Source organism: Bidens hawaiensis, unplaced genomic scaffold (genome assembly GCF_021521415.1).
Source record: "Bidens hawaiensis isolate Kalapana, Puna unplaced genomic scaffold, B.hawaiensis_p1.1 tig00003775_1, whole genome shotgun sequence".
Taxonomy (NCBI): Eukaryota; Viridiplantae; Streptophyta; class Magnoliopsida; order Asterales; family Asteraceae; genus Bidens; species Bidens hawaiensis.
In genome coordinates, this window is record NW_027491217.1 from 135064 (window position 1) to 155522 (window position 20459).

General features: G+C 33.8%; 1 protein-coding gene and 1 pseudogene across 3 annotated transcripts; both read right to left on the reverse strand.

The window, feature by feature from the left end:
- Positions 1 to 391: 391 nt before the first annotated feature.
- On the reverse strand, positions 392 to 5417 carry LOC143624362 (putative histone H2A variant 2). 2 transcript variants are annotated; one of them, XM_077095047.1, is made up of 3 exons: positions 5379 to 5417; positions 2601 to 2727; positions 392 to 816 (listed from the first exon to the last, which is right to left on the reverse strand). In XM_077095047.1, exons 2-3 carry the CDS (start codon positions 2712 to 2714, stop codon positions 520 to 522), a joined length of 411 nt encoding a protein of 136 aa, XP_076951162.1. In that variant the 5' UTR covers positions 2715 to 2727; positions 5379 to 5417; the 3' UTR covers positions 392 to 519. The 2 variants fall into 2 exon arrangements, with proteins under 2 accessions (XP_076951162.1, XP_076951163.1); XM_077095048.1 differs by having other exon boundaries at positions 2601 to 2723; positions 5379 to 5416.
- A 9134-nt stretch (positions 5418 to 14551) lies between these two features.
- LOC143624363 (F-box/LRR-repeat protein 17-like) lies at positions 14552 to 19752 on the reverse strand (annotated as a pseudogene). The gene is made up of 11 exons (XR_013152095.1): positions 19153 to 19752; positions 18456 to 18557; positions 17718 to 17862; positions 17434 to 17617; positions 16636 to 16740; positions 16453 to 16550; positions 16144 to 16352; positions 16001 to 16067; positions 15827 to 15912; positions 14914 to 15012; positions 14552 to 14825 (listed from the first exon to the last, which is right to left on the reverse strand). The product of XR_013152095.1 is annotated as an F-box/LRR-repeat protein 17-like (transcript).
- Positions 19753 to 20459: the final 707 nt, after the last annotated feature.

Here is a 20459-nt window from a genome sequence, read left to right on the forward strand (position 1 = left end):
TTAGCACATTTTAAAACTAAATAGGGAATATAAAATTAATTTTAAAATATCTAAAATTAAACGGGTTAACAGGTCAACCCAAACCCGACCCGTTTTTTAAACGGGTCGTGTTAGCCGACCCAAAACCCGTTTTTTATCGTGTCGGGTTGGGGTTGGGTTTCGAGTCGTGTCAAGAATTAACACCCTTAGTTGTTATGAGTAGCAAATGGGCTATAGTAGGCCAGACTAAACTCTTATATGTACAGATGTTAAAACCACTACAGCCCATTGTACTCTAGGTGTCAAAAAACAACATTTTTATATTTTTAAAAAGTTTTAACCAAATATCATTCATAAGCTTTGGAGACTAATTCAAACAATCTGCAGTAAAACAACTGATCACATCACTAAAAGCCATTAAATCCTAAAATCTGTCACATAACAAAAGATCCAAACAAACTATACCATAATCCCATTACAGTAACAATAAGAACAAGTCAAACACGGTCAAACACAACGCATAAACGGACATAAAACAACTCATTCTTTGGTGGTTTTGTTGATGAGAGACTTGTGAATGTGAGGAATAACACCACCACCAGCAATGGTACCTTTGATGAGGGTGTCGAGTTCTTCATCTCCACGAATAGCCAACTGCAAATGCCTCGGGGTGATTCTTTTCACCTTCAGATCCTTGCTGGCATTTCCAGCTAGCTCAAGCACTTCCGCTGTCAAGTATTCCAGAATTGCAGCAGAGTAAACGGCTGCAGTGGCCCCCACTCTCCCGTGAGCTGAAGTTCTTGATTTCAGGTGGCGGTGAATCCTTCCTACTGGGAACTGAATCAAACATAAAAGAATTTATAAGTAAAAGACAATATAAACGTCAACTTTATCAAATATAACTTACTAAAGTATATTTTTCATAAGCCACTGATATATGTATTCAAATGATCAGCTTAGGCTTAATGATTTGAGTTTGATATACGTATCGAACTTTATATCAGTATAAAACATCCTAACCATAATCAACAACATATATTGCAGATTAAATTCTTTTTCATTTTAAAGGACACACGCACACCTAACAAAATTTGTTAAACATCATATTAGACAAATTCAAAGGTTAACTGTAAAAAAAACTCCAATATTCTACTAAAACTGATTCAACGTAAATTACGCATTGCAACCTTTTATTGGTTAAAAAGTAAGATTAAAAAATCCACCTAAATTTACGAGGAAAACATTAACTTCTAAACATCTGAGATTAAAAAAAAACACCTCAAGATGAGGAAAAAAAAACAAATTATAAGCAAAAGCTTGGATTAAATAAAGCAATAGGGTTTAGTATTTTGAAAGATGCAAGTAATATATCTATAAATAACTATTTTATGAATATCTAAAGCAATGTTAAGAAACTCAGTCTAAAGAGCCTGCATCTTTTTATACTGCAAGTATATGTGGAATACTGTTAAAGTCAATTCATATGGTTTAAAGAAATAAGATGGCTTATTGTTTTACTATGTATTCTGCAAGTTAAAACCGTTGCTAAGTTGAAATTAACGAAGCCGAGGTGAAAAATTTATTGGTCTAGCCAGATCGACTGTATTGCTTGCAGATCAAAGTTGAAAAAATTAAAATCCAAAAGCTTACAGTTAAAAGATATGTTGAATTAAATAAGCAGTCTTGAAAATGTAGAACTTTTCTTTTGAAAAATGTTTCAGAGATCTTATAAAAAACGCTTTCATGATTAACTACAAGTTAAATAAGCCGATTTAAATAACAAATTTTGAATATGCTCATGCTTAATATGTGTATTAATTTTGAGGTTCAAAACATATTATCAAGATATACAGTCAAGACTAAGTCTCGTATTCATATTCCACCAAACAAACACAACATTTTCTGTAATTTGTTAAGAGATAGTTGCCAGAAACAGAACCTGAGTCTCAGTCTTTGTCATATATCTTGCCAATATGACTTAAATCTCAAAAACTAACAAAATACACATATTAGATTAAGCAAATACAAAATTCATTTTGAAAACACTTTAACACACAAATAACCAAGCAAACTTTTGTATTAAAAATCCAAAACACTTCTCAAAAACAAGTTCTAAATTCACATCCAGAGCAGCTTATTTAACTCAAAAAATAACCCGACAAACAATTTTTTATTTTTTATAAAATCAAACCAAAAACCAAAACTTCAGTTGAGCTATTTAAAAACATTCAGTTTCAACTCTATGAGCATTTAAATAGCAAAACAACAACAAAGCGCCAATAAAGCTTGAAAATTTTGTGCAAAAACAAATTTCATGACACAACATAACAAATTTGGAACTAACTTATATTGATAACTAATAAGTAACAACTAATGAAATATTATAAATAAAAATTCAGTTTTTTCAGTGTATATTACATGTAACACCAAAACCGAACAATAAAATCAGTTTTTTAAGAAAAAAACATTAAACAAGGTTTTGTTTTCGTTCGGGTTTTTTCAATTACAAAGCAAATTTTCAATATTATATACACCCTTGTAACAAAACCATATAAAGCAAATTTAACAACCAATCATCACATTTAATGCAAGAAATAAATAGTTAGTGTTTATATCCAAACCTGAAGACCAGCTCTAGCGGACCTAGACATCGGTCTCTTCTTATCTTTCTCCTTGTTAGCTGCACCCGCCGGAGTTTTTCCGGCCAACAAACCCTTACCGCCTTTTCCTGCCATTGTTCAAACCTGACTAACAAACAAATAAACAAACAAAGTATTCATAAATCTTATTATCCATCTCAAAAATTACTAAATTGCCCTGATTACAGAAAACAAACTTTTCATAAATCATACAAAATTACTCTTCGATTACAGAAAGCAAATTGTTCATAAATCTTATAATCTATCTCAAAAATTACAAAATTAACCTTCAATTACAGAAAGCAAACTGTTCATAAAACTTATAATCCATCATAAAAATTACAAAAAGACAAAATGGCAAAACTGGTCCTTTATGTTCGTACGGTTTTTCAATAGTCGTCATTTGGCAAACTTAATGACTGAAATCATGTTCTATATTTCAAAAATGTATCACGTTACGTCCTTTTACGCTAACTCAGTTAAGTTTTTTCGTTAAACTTGGTCATGTGCAATCTACATGAGGGTATATTTGTAACTTTAAAATTATTTAATAACAAAAAAATTATATTGTATATATGAATTACACTCTCTCTCTCTCCATCTCTTTCTCTCACCTCTCTCTCTCCTGGCCACTTTCACCACCACCTGCCACCGTCATTCTCTCACCTCTCGTTTTCCGGCGACCAAAAGATGCAAGCCCCACCCGCCACTTCCTCGGCCGCCACAGTCACAGCCACCACCACCTGCCACCGTCATTCTCTCACCTCTCGTTTTCCAGCAACCAGAAGATTCAAGCCCCACCCGCCACTTACTCAGCCGCCACAGTCACAGCCGCCACCACCTGCCACCGTCAGATCTTTCTCTGTACGCATCACCGTCAACAACTACCGTCACCATTTCCGACCTCCATTTTATCTTAATACCGCCGCTGCCATTGTCTAATCACTCTATCTTTTTTTACTCTGAGCAAACAAATATCCAGATCCCAGTATTTCTTGTTCTAATACCTCGTTTTAGGGTTTGGAAACCCTAATTCGGAAATTGGTAATTGAAATTTGGGGGTTTTAGCATTTGTAAAGGAGTGAGTCGGAGAGAAAGGTGTGGGCAGTATTCAGTGATTGACGGAGAGATTGAGGGGGCGGTGATGTGCGCCGCCGGCGACGTTGTGGTGGCAGGTGGTGGGTGAAGTTGGGTTTGAAGAACTACAAAGGGGATGGTGATGGTGGCAGAGGTGGAGTGGTGGGTGGCGGTGGTTTGCAACAGGTGGTGGTGGTGGTTTTGGGTTTTGGAAAAGAAAGAAGATGATGGTGTTGGTCAGGTGGCCGGATTTAATGGTTGTCAGATATGGAGTTTTCTGGTGGGGCCGGATTTGGTGGTGATAAGCGGTGGTGGTGGTGTTAGGGTAGGTGGTGGTTATCATGAAGAAAAAATGGAGATGATGATGAATATTGGTGGAATGAGAGGGAGAGAGAGATGAATTTTTTTTAAAAGGCCATAACTTTAGTCTAGTTACACAAACAGTCCTTAAAGGGGTAAAATGACCATACTGTCTTCATGTGCAAAGCACATGACCATATTTAACGAAAAAGTTTAACTAGGTTAGTACCAAAGAACGTAACGTGAACAGAATTTGAAGCATGAAATACGTCTTTTGTCATTAAGTTTACCAAAGAACGACCATTGAAAAACCGTACAAACATAAAGGACCTGTTATGCCATTTTGTCTTACAAAAATTACCCTTTAATTACAGAAAACAAAATTGTTCATAAATCTTATAATCTATCTCACGAATTACCCTTCAATTACAGAAATCAAACTGCTCATACATCTTATAATCCATCATATAAACTACAAAATTACCCTTCAACTACAGAAAACAAACAGTTCATTAATCTTACAATTCATCATAAAAATTACAAAATTACCCTTCAATTACAGAAAGCAAACTGTTCATAAATCTTATAAACCATCTCAAAAATTACTAAATTACACTTCAATTACAGAAAACAAACTGTTCATACATCTTATAATCCATCGCATAAATTACTAAATTACCCTTTAATTACAAAAGGTAAATTGTTCATAAATCTTATAATCTCTCTCAAAAATTACTAAATTGTCATTCAATTACTGAAAGCAAACTGTTCGTAAATCTTAAAAACCATCTCAAAAATTACTAAATTACCCTTCAATTACAGATAGCAAATTGTTCAAAAATCTTATATTCCATCTCAAAAAATACTAAATTACCCTTCATTTACAGAAAGCAAATTGTTCATAAATCTTAACACCCATCTCAAAAACTACTAAATTACCCTTCAATTACATCAAGCAAACTGTTCATAATCTTATAAACCATCTCAACAATTAGTAAATTATCCATCAATTACAGAAGCAAACTGTTCATAACCTTATAAACCATCTCAACAATTACTAAATCACCCCTCAATTACAGAAAACAAAGCGTTCTAAAATCTAAACACCTATATAAAAAATTACTAAATTACCCTTCAATTACAAAATCACAGATCTGTATCAGATTTCTAAAAACCCTAAAATAAACATCCAGATGCATAATGCATTTATTTAACAAAAAATAAATATTAAAATCAATATCATAACCTAAACTATTTCTTAACTGTTTCAATTATTCAGCTTAGGCTCAGATCTTGAATTTAACCTGTATTCATCATGTTTTCGGTACCAGTAAAAACACCGATACCGAAAAATGAAGAGCTTTAGTTATTGTTTTAATTTACCTGAGAGACTGGAAGACTGTAGAGTGAATAATAGCTGGACTGGAAGATGTATAATGTGGCTATGCAGATTTGTTGGGTGTATTTATGAGTTGTTGTGGATTTGATTCAAAATATTTTGAGTAATTTGGCGCCTAAAAGTTTTGGTGGGAATTAGCGTTTCAAAATTTTTGGATGAATTTTGACTGGATAAGAAGAGGCCCAATTTGTAGTTACGTAAAAGCCCTAATGGGCTGGGCCTGTCATGTGTTTTTGTAAGTTATTTACATGAAAATATGAAAACCCAACACTGGCCAAGTTTTTTATTGATTTTGTTATTTTTACTGCTTTTAAGCTTTTTTAAGTCTTTTATTTGAACCGGATTGTAATTGGGTTGAATTTGTTCACGAGCCGAGCGATGACTTGCTCGTTTGCAACCGGCTTTGGTGTTCCAGAGTTGGGCCACAAAATGCGGTTGTTATTTTGTTGCTCGATATAATATCATGTCCAGCATTTGTTATTACGTAACATAATATTTCATTTAAATTAATAGCTCTAACATAATCAAAATTAGCTCGTTTAAACTTCTTTTTGTACACCCTCCGTAGTACGTAGCAACTAAATATGGCCACAAATAAAGCAAATGAGGGGTGGCATGCGGTTATCGAACATATGGTAAATTAATATTCTCGTGAATACGAACAAAACATGTTTTTCTTTTCTGGCAATGTTCTCTTAGACAAATTGAATGTCTTTTTCGATGTGTTTTCGTGTGAGTGTGAAACACTTGATTGACAAAAATACATGTGGCATCAAAGTTGTCACACGATAAATGTGGAAATGCTAGCGATACCTACTAAATGTCCAAAAAATTATTTGGAAAAGACGATGAACATGATCTAGACACAACTTATTAACAAAAATGATAAATTTTATCTATATCGCATATACAAATCACAACGTAAACATAACACAGGGGTCCGGGGGCAGCGCCGAAAACATAACACATAAATGGGACTAGAAACTCACCCGGATCCTGTTACGCTCTCCGTTAATCGTTATTCCCTTCTTGAGCTGTGCACGGCTAACTGTATAATATTTACATGTATCAATTAACTATCACTACTCATATCATCTTTCTAGTCTTAGCTACTACCCACAACGAACAGGGGTCCGGGGGCAGCGCCCCTGGCAGCGGGGTCTAGGGGCGGCAGCCCCTAGCAGGGTCCAAGGGGCAGAGCCCCTGGCTGGGGTCGAGCTTAAAAGTTCAAGGGCTTATTTGTAATTAAATAATATGTTACTTAAAAGTTCAAGGGCTTATTTGTAATTAAATCATTCTTTTCTAAGTCCATGGACCATTCTGTCATTATGTTAAACTTCTAATTCGTCCCAGTCCTTTAACGAATGGGGTTCATAACGAATGAACCCATTCGTTACCTTATAACGAATCAGACCTTATTCGTTTGATCTGGTTAGCGAATTGAACCCTATGACGAATTGAACTCTTAGCGAATCAGTCAACATATCGAATTAGTCCATATAACGAATTAGTCCATCTAATTCGTTCTCTCTTCTAACGAACTGGCTATAACGAATCAAGGGTGATTCGTCATCCCTTTCCCTTAACGAATTGAACACGAACTGTAATCGGTTCGCTATGTTCCCATGGACGAACTAGCTAGCGAATCACCTTTAATTCGCTATATTCCTGTAGGGAACTAGGGTTAGGTCAGGAATGTCAGAACATTCCCTGAAATTCCCCCCTTAACCTCGTACCACTTTCCGGCGCCGCCTTTCCGGCGCCGTCATTGCCGGAAAGCCGCCGGAAAAACGCGATTTGCCGGAAAAACGGGTTTTAGCTCGTTTTTCACCGTTTCTTGTCCCGTTCGATCCAGATCTGAGCTAGGGTGGCCCCTAAGCTCATCATCGGTTCGGTTTATACCTGATTCCATCCGGATCTCGTGACTTAAACGGTTTAATGGTGTCGGCTCGTCGTTTCGTGACTATATCTAACGGGTTTAAGCTAATGAAACATCATACTAGTATTACCTCGGGTCGGTGCTCGGTTTCCTTCTTGGTTTCGGTGTAGATAGGGAAGAACTAGAGAGAAATCTTAAGTGTGTGTTTTGGGTGGTGTGTGGAATGTGTGAGAATGAATTAAATGAGGGATTAATGGTTTATATAATTTTGGATCATGGGCTTAAGCCCATGGTCCTTTCCTCTTTCTTTCATAATCCAAGTCCATAATCCATATCCATTTAACCCAACACTAGCCCAACTCGTATTCTATTTCTCTAAACCGATAACGACCCACTATAAAATGGACGATATTTATTCTATTAATAAAACCGAAATTAGGATGTTACACTTATTAATTTAAGAAGCTTTGAAGACTAAATTGTCTACACGTTCAATAATACAACTTATCTAATACTAAATCAATGATGGATTATTAATTCAAACATATATTAAGAAACATGTATATGACACATACTATTAAAAGGAAGGAAACTCAAATTAACTTGGGACGAATTAGGTATGATTTGTTAGAGTTGCACATATTGAAAAAGGGTGCTACTAAACATGCCCTCCTTACACCATTTTTACTAAATATACACCCTTTTAACTTATTAGATAAATTACTATTAGCTTTTAACATTATTTATATAGCTTTGAAGACTAAATCGTCTACACGTTCAATAATACAACTTATCTAATACTAAATCAATTATGGATTATTAATTCAAACATATATTAAGAAACAAGTATATGACACATACTATTAAAAGGAAGGAAACTCAAATTAACTTGGGACGAATTAGGTATGATTTGTTAGAGTTGCACATATTGAAAAAGGGTGTTACTAAACATACCCCTCTTACACCATTTTTACTAAATATACACCCCTCTTAACTTATTAGATAAATTATTATTAGCTTTTAACATTATTTATATACATATTAGTCCCTATAACATATTTTCAGTTAATAATCATCACTACATATATCAAATTAAAAACTATCAAGTATTACTATTAATTTATTTTTTTAGTATTAATATTGTAAATATTTATAATATATATATTTTTTTAATTTTAATAGTACATATATTTAGAATATCCTTATTTGACCACTTTTATCTTTTACAAAATAAACCCGAAACTCGAAAACCTAAAACCCTAAACCCGAACCCTAAACCCTAAACTCTAAACCCTAAACCCGAAAACCTAAACCCTAAACTCTAAACCCTAAACCCGAAACCCGAAAACCTAAACCCTAAACCCGAAACCTAAACCCTAAACCCGAAAACCTAAACCCTAAACCCTAAACCCAAAACCCTAAACTAAAAATCATAAAAAAAAATGCAACTTGTAAAAAAAATATGAAATACTTGTTTTTGTGCTAATTTGGTAATTATATAATTTCAAGGGGTAATATTAAAGTTGGTTTTTCCAGAGGGAGGGTACATTTAGCCTGACCCATTGAAAAACATGATGCATGATAAGAGAGTTTGTGAAGACTCATGATTGAGATTAAGGAATTTCAGGAGACAATATTATTGTATCCTAGCTTTGTCTTAGGACTTAGATTCTCCTACATCTTAGGTGGACTAGTGTCTTCTTGATTATATGCCTTTATGTTGGTTATGATTAGGGGTGTTCAAGAAACCGAAAATCCGAAAAAAACCGAAATCTGATCCGAAACCGAAACCCAAATAAACCAATCCCAATTCTTATTCAGATATTCGGATCGGATCAATCCGAATATCCAAATAACTAATTCGGATCGGATACGAATATGGAATTTTAAAAAATTCGGATTGTTCGGATTATTCGGATATCCGTTTAATCTGAATAAAAAACATGTTTTTAGTGGTATTTCCGGTTTGGTATATTTATTAGACCATTATTTGAAATTTAAACTTTAAATTTGTGTTAATAGTAATTCGTATTTTCCGGTTTGTATGTTTATTGTGATTCTAAACTATTAAATGTTATGAAAAAAAAATAGAAATATGATTTTGGTTTATTTCGGATTATTCGGATATTATCGGAATCCGATCCGAATTGAATTCGGATAGATTCGGATCGGATAAGAATATTCCTTATTCGGATCGGATCGGATCGGATTTCGGATAGGGTCCAAAAATTTTCAAATCCGAATAATCCGTTAACCGATCCGATGAACACCCCTAGTTATGATAATTGTATGTGTTTCTATTTTGCTATGTTACTCTTGCACTACCTTGGTTATTGGTAGCTTTCTATCACTATAGTTTTTAGCTTTCTATTTAAGTCTCTCTGAAAACATCTCTTTCCTCATCTTACCCTCCCCATATCCTTTCAGTAACTTTGTTATTTTCAGCACGGTTATCGTTGTATACTATTAAAAGGGAACCTACGTAAAGAGTTTAGTTGATGTACCTTTTCCCCCTATTTTTTTATTAGGTTAATTTTTATTAACTTTTTTATAAATACACATATTTACCTGATTAATTAACCAAATATGTTATATATTTTTTTGGGTTCTATCGTTCGTTTGATATCCATAGTAGCTTGCGAATTGGGTGGCGCGAGTTTAATAATACCGTTTAGCAGGGCTGGCTCTGAGAATTTAAATATCTTGGCCGAGCAAAAATAAAGAGACCGCGTAGGCTTTAACGAAAATTTTATTCGCTATCATACATGGATATAACTTTTATCGATCATTTATTATAAGCAGAAACCATTCTGAGCATGTAATTATCTCATAAACCATTGCAAATAACCTTATTTTTAATACAAAAAACATATATATATGTAATATGTATTAAAAAATTATGCTACCGAAACTTATGTGCCCTGGCCGATGGTACGGCTCGCATACCCTTTGAGTCACCTCTGACGTTTAGCTAATTATTATAAAAGAACTTAAAGTTCAACTTATTAAATAGTTTGTTACTTGTATTAGGGGCGCCCGTTGTTTGATTGCCTGTTTTTTTATATGTTTGGCCTTATTTCTTCTTGTAAGTTGTTTTTTTTCTCTGTTTTATAATATTGATCTTTCAAACAAAAATAAGGATTAAATAGTGTAAATTGATTGATTTTATGATTATTTATTTTTTGACTACTTATTTAGTTATTTTATTGTAGATAAATTTGAATGTATGATAAGAAGATAGATGATGAGTACAAACGTGCGAGACCTTAAATGCTGAAGGGTCAAGAACCTGGACTTTTGACTTTTTGAGGGTATGTGAACTGGGCCACATTTACATTGGTTTATGTCTCCGTTCTTAGCAACAATCATACACCGTCATATACATATATTATTAAAACAAAACTATTATTTCGCATATTATTTAATTATAGTAGCTAAATTATATTATTATCATTTATAAAAATACTAACAAAATTACTAATATAAAATTTTTATATTAAATGAGATTTTTATATATTAATGAACTAGTTTTTGTCCCCGTATTACGGGGTTATTGTAAGAAGTTAATAATATACTTGAACCTATTTTGATTAATTTATGTTGGGTTTGTTTATTTTCTAATGAAACGTTGAATGAATTATCTACTTAATTTTTATATTTATTTGTTTATGTTCAGTTGTTATAATTTGGATATTATTTTGTCAAACTTTTCATTTAAGTTAAACTTAAAAGAAAAAAGAATTGTGTAACTAAATCCATATTGAGAAATTAAATTATGGTTTGATTATGGGGTTTGTTTTACATTTTACGTGTTTCTAATATTAATATATTTTTATTGTATTTTAATTTTATCTATTGTAAGAAAATTAATAATATATTTAGGATTTGATAATGAAAGTGTTTTACATATAAATGAGATGTTATAACTCGTTTAAAAACTATCTGGATTTGATGAGACCCATTACCCGCTTATTTTTTATTATAAAACTGTTTCATAATTATATATAATATTTTTTTAAGATAATTAGATATTAATTTTTATTATATCCCTATTTTATAGAATTTTTATATCATATATTTGGTAAGATTAATTTTTAATATATTGACATGTTATAACCCGTTTAATGACTATCTGGATTTGGTGAGACCCATACCCGTGAATTCGGGTCAAATGCATGAGAAATCGCCATTTACAAATAATGCAATCTGGTGGCTTGAGAAAAAATAGGGAGTTTTTGTTTATATATATTTAAAATTATAGAATTTTATATTATTTATATTTTATGAATTCATAAGGTATATTATTATGTATATTATTAAATTTAACTTTTTAGTTGCTTCATATTTCTATAAAATGTACATATACTCATGCATACAGTACAATCACGTTCGATAGCACCATGGGTCATAGACTTCGGTGAAAGAACATAATTATGAATGACGCAATGAATAGATCAATGTTAACATACATTTTTAAAGAATAATTAACAAACGTCTTAACATACATTTGTAGAGACGAATGAGCGATTAAGGGAAAATAATAGATGTAGATCAAAACAATAAAGAAAATATTGGATAGTTAGTAATTAATGTAATCACAAGTCATGCCCTTCATTATAATGCCTCTCACTATTTATATACAAAGGTCTTGCTACATTTTATTTACTATTTGATTATAAACATACGTTACATAATTAGATTTTAAAATTTCCTAAGATAAAAGATAATTTAAAATTTAAGTATTTTATTTGCACAATCTTTTAACGGCGTTTGAAATTACCCCAAATACCCGAGTGATCATTCTTGAGATGAGGTGCCAACCGTCCATACTGATTTTGATGTTCCAAGGTTGACTCACCCATGAACATCTTCAAAGAGGAAACCCACCACCGTGTGAAAACCCCTTGAGTCAGGTTTAGAACTTAAATCCATAACTTCTCTAGTTTTCGTCATTACTCTCATGTCGTTGAACAAGGTCAATGACTCCTCATGTTAGGCTTATAATTATTTCATTCAATTAGCAAAGTAGTGATTACATCGAAACAAAAGGCAAGAAAACAAGTAATGATTACTTGAAATCAAAAATAAAAATTACAAATAAACCATAAATATATGTATATAATTGTTATAGTTGGAAGAAAAAACACTAAGGATGCTACAATAGTAAAATCCTCGATTGATTTCATATTTATAAACAGAAAAACACACACACACTAAGTCACTAAGGATGCTAAACTATAACATATCAAAGTACATCAAACTTATCTCATATTAATGCATAATAATTGTATGTTTATTAAGTTTTTGTGAGACATGATCATGTGATTGCAAATGAAGGGGCATACACGCACTTGGTATGGTCGGTTCATGTATAATGTACATTTTGAATGACTTTAATTCAAACGAAGACAAATATAATGTTCACATTTATAATTAGGGTTTTGATGTTATTTATTAATAAAGCTTTAACTTTTGTAACTAGAAATTTAATATATGTTTAAAAAAATTAAGTAAATTTGTGAAAACAAGGTAGATAATATGTGAAAAAAATAGATAGACGAAACAGTTTCACGTATAAATGATCAAAGTTAATAGTTCACACAACATTATTAAAGATATAAAGACGATATCATATCTTTCGGTGGAAAACAGGAGTGGGAAAGTCATTTTAGATTGGATCACTTTGCGTAATTTTACTTATTTATCTTCTCTGTTTCTTGCAATCGTTTGTTTGGTTGCCTCTGGCTTCTTGCTAGTAATAAAGTCATTTTAGTTCTTGTAAGTTTGTGTAATAAATGAACAAATATGAATAAAAAATTCCGTTCGATTAGTTAAACAAACATTAAGAGAGCCCTCGTTTGTTCAATTATGTTTGTGAACGCTCAGCAATGTGCTCAAGAAAGTTGAGTCATTCATGCTCATTTTGTATATTGTTCATGAAAGTTTTTTGTACATTTATTTATTACCTCTAACATAATATAAAAAATCATATTCTCACATCGTTTTCACATTGTTCACATTTCCTTTTTCATCATTCAAATTAATGAATATATCAATCTCAATCTCTAGGCTTCACTGATTTTAACTGTGTCCGTTTATGTCAATGAATATGTTCATTTTTTTAATTGAACATCTTCTTTTTTTTAATCCGTTAACAAATTCAATATTGTTAAAAATAAAAGGATCCAATTACAATAAAGAGGTAGGTAAGCGGGCAACAAGCTGCGCCGTCACCCCCTTTTGAATGGCAAAACCGATCCTACTGAAAACAAAGTTATCGTTCTTCGGCGTCGATGAGTTACTGTGCACGACCCACTGAACTCTTTTTAGAAACGCAACAGCATCGGAGGCAAGAGACCCGAATGTGTCAAAAGCAAAAGGAATGAAGACGTGTTGATTCTCCACACACGCCTTCTCGTGCTTAGCAATTTTTCCTGTTTCTACCTTTAGCACGGCATGCCTAGCAACAAACCCAGTGTCCCTAAGCCCGACAAAAGGGGACACCCTAGTAAGGTCCACACAAGCATGTTTCCCCCCGCCCATCTAAACACAAGAATGTCCGCTGGTCGGAGAGTAGACCTTCCTTCATGTGGATCCGACAAGAAATTTACAGGAGCCTCTTTTCTTGCCGAGATTCCCGCCCGTTTTAACACATCACAAAGGACATCCCTGACCAAATCATGTCTATATTTAAACTCAGGGAGTTCTTTGCAATGAACCGCGTGTTCACCAAAATTATCTAAACAAACCTTACGACAGACCGGGCATGGCTCATCAACTGGGAACAGGGGGATCATTAAATGATATTTAAGAATGGCTCGGTACTATAAAGGGCACTTGCCAAAGCGTTTTGGGCTTTAGGGGGTGGGCGGTTTCCTTATTGGCGAACCTGCCAAGATCAAAATCGGGAATAGAGTTGTGCAAACAATCCATCCACACCCAAAATCGGAATCCAACCCATCACCACCACAATCACGCAAAATGTGGTCCTATAACTTCCAAGATTGTGCTCTCACGGCAATGAAAGCATGGGTGGAAACATCTTTAATAAAAAAACAAAAACATAAAACATTCACAAACCATTTATGAACACATTATTTTCTTAATAAACAAAGGCTTTTTTGGCAAAATCAATATGTGAACACATGTTCATGTTTGATAAATTAATATTCATACTATTAAAAAAAACCGAGAGCTTTAATAGCATATAAAATAGAAGCAAAATCAAGAAAAAGATACAAAAGTTACATTATTATGGGCAATTTCAAACTTGCCTAAAGTTACAAACCATCCAACAAGACACTTTATTTTTATTGTAATTGTTCAGTAAACAAAGGTTTTTTAGCTTGCAAACAGCCAGCATCACAGCAGTTGATTTGGAGAAATGATGGAAATATATAACATACATTTATAGTTTTATACCCATCCGCCCATGAATGTTAATCTACTGCATAGTTCAGGTTTTACAGCAACAATCTACATCTCCTTATTCAACCACCACCGTGCACCTTCGCTTTCGAATCTTCCAACTGGTTTTGTCATAATCAGGCATCTACACCAGAAACAAGTAACATATTTAGATTTATATAGAATATATGAAGTTTAAGACTAATTATTTATATATTTGTTTTGTAGATTACCTGTTGGCTGAAGGAAAATGGAATTCCGACTCTCTTTGAACCATCAGCCATCCTTTTACAAGAATAACGACTCTCTGAAGAAGCAGAGTCATCGGAAACCTGACAACAAATTCACATTAATTTTAACTCAAAATCGTAAAAATATTGATGCAATACATAATATAATGTATATATTGATACACTTTGAAATACGCCCTGTTTGAAGTGTGCTCATATAATGTGTATATGCGTGGCCCCCCCCGGGGGGGGGGGGGTCCAAAAGTAAAAGTGCACTAATTTTGACGTTATTTTAATTTCGTGAAAATAACGTTAAAAGCAACGGAAAGTTAATCATGCATCATGTGGTAGCGTTGATAGCCGAAAGACAAGGGTGCATGCAGGCCTGGTCACTATCAGCCGGCAGTTGGTGGAAAAGGAATAGTACACAGCAGGCCTGGTCACTATCAGCCGCTGCCTACCCACCAACTACCAGCAGGGCACGCGCGTAGGCCACTGTTGGTGGAACAGGAACACTGTTGCAGCCGGCCACACCTCCTTGGAAACCTACCTTCGGCTATAAATACCACAAATGGTATGACCATCTCATCTTGTATCATCATATTATACCTGATATCTGCTCTAGTAATCTCTTAATATACATTTATATTTAAAGAGCAATCTAGTCTGATTCTCACGCCGGAGGGTGGTCACAAGGAGGAACCCCCCCCCCCCCCTTCTCAGTGACAAGCTCACGGTGTCTGTTTTGCAGGTTATCAGAAGAACCATCTTCTCTGGGTCTAACCCCTCGTGGGAAACATCTATCTAACCCCCAGGTTATCCGTAACCTGCCCGGGGTCCGGTTAGTGTTTCTTCAGATGATGATGACAAAATATAATTTGAAAGCTAAAAATGAATCACAGAAAGATTAGTTTACCTGAGTTTGAACTGCTTGGATTAACACATCTTCACAACCGACAGCATGCACGTGTTCCAGCTTCGAGCACTGAAGAACTAATTTTTCTGAAATTAAGCAATTAAAATTAAACTCAAATTATCTACTTATATAATTATACTAGTATCATGTTGGTCAGAATTTCTGAAAATGTACCTGGAACTAAATTTTTGCACGAGTTCAGATTCAGATCATTTAGATTTGGACAGCTTAAATACAAGGACTGCAAAAAATCAGATAATCAGAATAATTAATATGTAAAATACAAAATGAATAATAATAAAAATTTCAGATCTTACATCAAGGCCGGAGCAGCCCCAAAGGCTTAGCTTTTTCAACCGGGCATGTTTAATAAACAGCTTCTGTTGCATAAGATGTAATTTGCTGTTTGGAGATACTTGTAATTCTGAATTATTTTTCTCATATTGTATGCCTGCATCACATATTGTCATCCCACAGTCAATGAGTTCCAATAGAGGTAATTGTGCGGTTGCAAACTGGATGCCACCTGATGAGTGATTGATAACAAAAGCAAATGCTAAGTGTCATCAACTTAAAAAAAACAGTTATCATACAGTAGGTTTAAGATTATGGCTTTAAAAAATTACTTGATGTAATGTTGGGACATAGAGCAACAAGGAGCCTTGTTAGTGTCTCAGGGAATACATTGCAGATAATCCCAAGACCACTGTCGCTTATGCTAGACCTGCAATTCATGAAAACACATTTAATGAATGAATGGTTATAAATTTAGATATTACTCATGATATATGCAAATATATACAACTTACCCGCTGAGATCAAGTAGTTCTAGATTTGAGTAGCATTTGGAAATTGCTGCAACTGATGCATCTGTTATTTCTGATCCAAGTACAAGTGATAGCATGCGCAAGCCCCTACAATGCAATCAATAGGGCATGTGTTTATGAAAAACATTCAAGCATTCCATAAAACTCTTTTGTTACAAATGCAATATAAGTAGAGCTGTTAAAATAACTCACATCTCACTCAAAAAACACATTTATAAGCAAGCGAAGCCCAAGCCAGCAGCAGCTAATCTGGTCAGCTGTGCAACTCATTTGGCACGCCCAAAATAATCTTCAAATTTTAATATAGTTTACAATGGTGTGTGTATAAATAACATTTAAAAACATATTGAAAACACAGACTTAAAAAAACAAAAATAATACATATTATACTATGAATTCTCTAATTTATTAAGATTTTGCATTATATGTAAGCTAAAAATTGAGTTTTGTCTTTCTATCAATATGTGTAAAATTACAAAAATACAAAATATATAAAAAAAACAAACATAGAAAAAAAGTATGCCAGTTTAATAGTTCACATTACGATAAAAAAAATTAACTAATATACATTATGGTACATATAAAAATTATAATTAGAAAAAATATATAAAAAATTATCTAAAAATGTATTAGATTAATTAAATAATAATGAACATGCCCAGACCAAGCTCAAGCTTAAAAAAACTAATCACAAGCCAAGCTTGAGCCTAGTTGAGCTCAGGCTCAGCTCAATTACACCTACTTTAGACACAAATACAACAAAAGTGCCACTTGGAATACCTTAAATTTGCAGCAGTGAGAGAAAGCACAACAGAATGGGAAAGCTGAAGAGAAGCAATGTGAATATTTTGTAATTTAGGGCAGGATCTTCCAAGACCATCCATCATTGAGGTAAGATCAGGCTATCATTCTCTTGACGGGTAAAATCAAGAGATATCTTGTTCAAATTTGGGACATTGAAAACCTAATCAAGATAAAATGAACATAAGCATAAGCACCAAACATGATTACAAGGTTATTGAATAGCTATCATAAAGCATAATAAAAACGTCAAAGATGTATACCATCTTTGAAAGTGAATGAAGATCTGAAAGCCAGAGAGTGGAGAGTGTGTTGGAGCAGAGAACAAAAGATCCAAGATTAGAGCACCCCTCCATTTTAAGAGTTGTGAGACAACGTTTGTCAGCAACAAAACGTCCCAATTCATCCCTAAAATAAACAAAGTCAGATTTAAAGGCATATAATTGTTTATATCAATTAATTGTAGCAAGCAAAAATGTTGTAGCCATCATCTGAAGTTGCAATTGGGTAGCAAATTCAACCCTAAAAATAGCTAAAATCATGTATATTGATAAAGTAACACTCACAGAGAATAGATTTCTTTATTGCATGCCAATAACAAATCATATAAACTATTAGAATGGTGAAAACTGATAAAATAAATCAGGTTGCAAAAACTAATGTTAATTATGAACAACAAAACATTAAATCTTTATCAATGGAAACACAAACTTTAAAGTGCAGCTCAAGTGCTCAACTCAATCACATTTAGCTAATTCACATGTGTATTAACTGTTAAATGCTTATAAAAATGATCTTAGCATAGGTATCAAAGTGCATTCATAAATAGTAATACTAACAAAGTCCTAAGTGAAAAAGCCTTAATAATACAATCTGCAAATCCAAATGCAATGCAGATAAATTTAAACCTGAATCATCACAAATCATCAAGTTCAAGCTCAACAATCAAGCATTTGTTCAATATAACAAACATAACACCATGTATAAGTTAGTAAAGATACCCTGTAATCCGATTAATCGAGCCTTCACACATAACAATCTCCAGAGATTCAAGATTAGGGCAAGCAAACGCAATGCAGGCCAGCATAGTTGAATCCATATCACTGCAAACAAAATACACCACTCAAATTACAATTTCCACCATAAATTAATTTTAACCCCAAATATTAATAACAAATTAACTAGTTCAAATTCTCCGTTTAATGCCAATAGAGGTGCACAAACTGGTTTCAAACCCTAAACCAGTTCAGTCTAGTAAACAAAAGTTAAAACCAGTTTATCATCAGTTAAGTTTCGGGTTGAAAACAGTTTCTTAACTGGTTTAAGATCGTTTTCAATTCAGTTCACAATCAGTTTTTGGCCAGTTCTAGCTGGTTTCGGTTCGGTTAACCACTTTGAAAACGGTTGCAGTTCCGAACCTACGATTTCAATCAGTTTCAAACTGGTTTCTACATAAACAGTTTCGATAAAGAAAATTATAAATCGGTTCCTAACCTACATTATCAATCAGTTCCAAACCAGTTTCTACATAATCAGTTCCAAACCAGTTTTTTTCCAACACCACTAGTACCAATTGTTCACTCTTATAATTAATTAATTAATAAATAAACATTTTAGTTTATAATCATCGTTGACCAGTCAAATTAAGTCAAAATGAAAGTCAAAACCCTAGATCTGTAAATCTGAAACAATCCAAACCTCTCCATAATAAGCTTGAGTCTACCAAGCTTCACACAGTTCGGCAACACCGATCCAAAAAACCCGACCCGACTCCCCTTCGGAACCCTAACCCAAACCTCCTCAGCCGCCTTCCAAACCATCTTACTCACATCTCTCCATCCCGTACACACCTTCGCCGCCGACAACAGATCCACCGGCGGCAGCCTCCTCATCACCTCCCACACACAACTCACCGGCAACTTACCAGATCCAAAATCCACGTCCACGTCATCCTCCACGTCAGATTCATGAGCCTCGGTTACATCGATGTCATCGAAGGATAACGCGCGGCGTAAGTTAGAGCACGGCTGGTGGTTACGCTGTTTGATTTGAATTGGTTCGGTTAACGGCGTTATAACGGAAGTAACGGAAGGTGAAACGGCAGACGTGGCCTTTTTTGGGTTGGCCGCAACGGCCGCAGTTGTAGTTGCCGCGGCGTTTGGGTTTTTTGGAGAAGATGGAGTCTGGGAAGGTGGTGGTGGTGGGTGGGACTGGGTGTGGGAGGTGGTGGTGATGCATTGTGGTTGGTTTGGGTTAGGGTTTTGGATTATTGAGAGAGACTGAATGTGTGTAGGTGAGAGTGTTGGATTATAGAGAGTGAATAATAATAATAATAATAATAACAATAATAATAATAATAATAATAATAAGGTTGGTGGGGCGGGAGATGGGTGAAAGTGTTGGCGCCTTGGGTTTAAAATTTGGAGGAGCGTGATTTGGGTTCAGTGGAGTGTTGGAGTGTAGACTTGTTAAAAGCACGTGATATGGTGTGATGTTTTTTTTTTTTTTTTTTTCTGGTTATCATAATTCCTGTTTTGCCCTTGGAGCGTCCAAAAGTGTAGCCATATAAAAATCTATATATGTATTTATTATTTAATTAATGAAATTGTATTTTAATAATCTCAACTTATTGCAGTTAGCTGATAATGTTGTTACTAGTCTCAACTTTCACATTATTTGTTTTTATTGGACCTCTGTTAGAAAAAATGTAACAACGTTAAGTCTTTTTCATATTTCAAATTGATGTTTTAGGACTTTTGATAAGAAGACAATATGAATTGACTGATGTAAAACTTAATTCGAAAAGGAGCTTCAAACAGTTTGATTTTTGTTAATTAAAAGTTTAAACACCGGAATTGAAGCATATTTTAGTCGTTTGGACCACCGTTTAGAGGTAAGTCTTACATCAATCGACTCGTATCCTCGTTTCGATCAAAAGTTCTAAAATATCAGTTTAAAATTTGAAAACAACTTAACGTCGTTAAGTTTTTTTTAACAGATGCTCA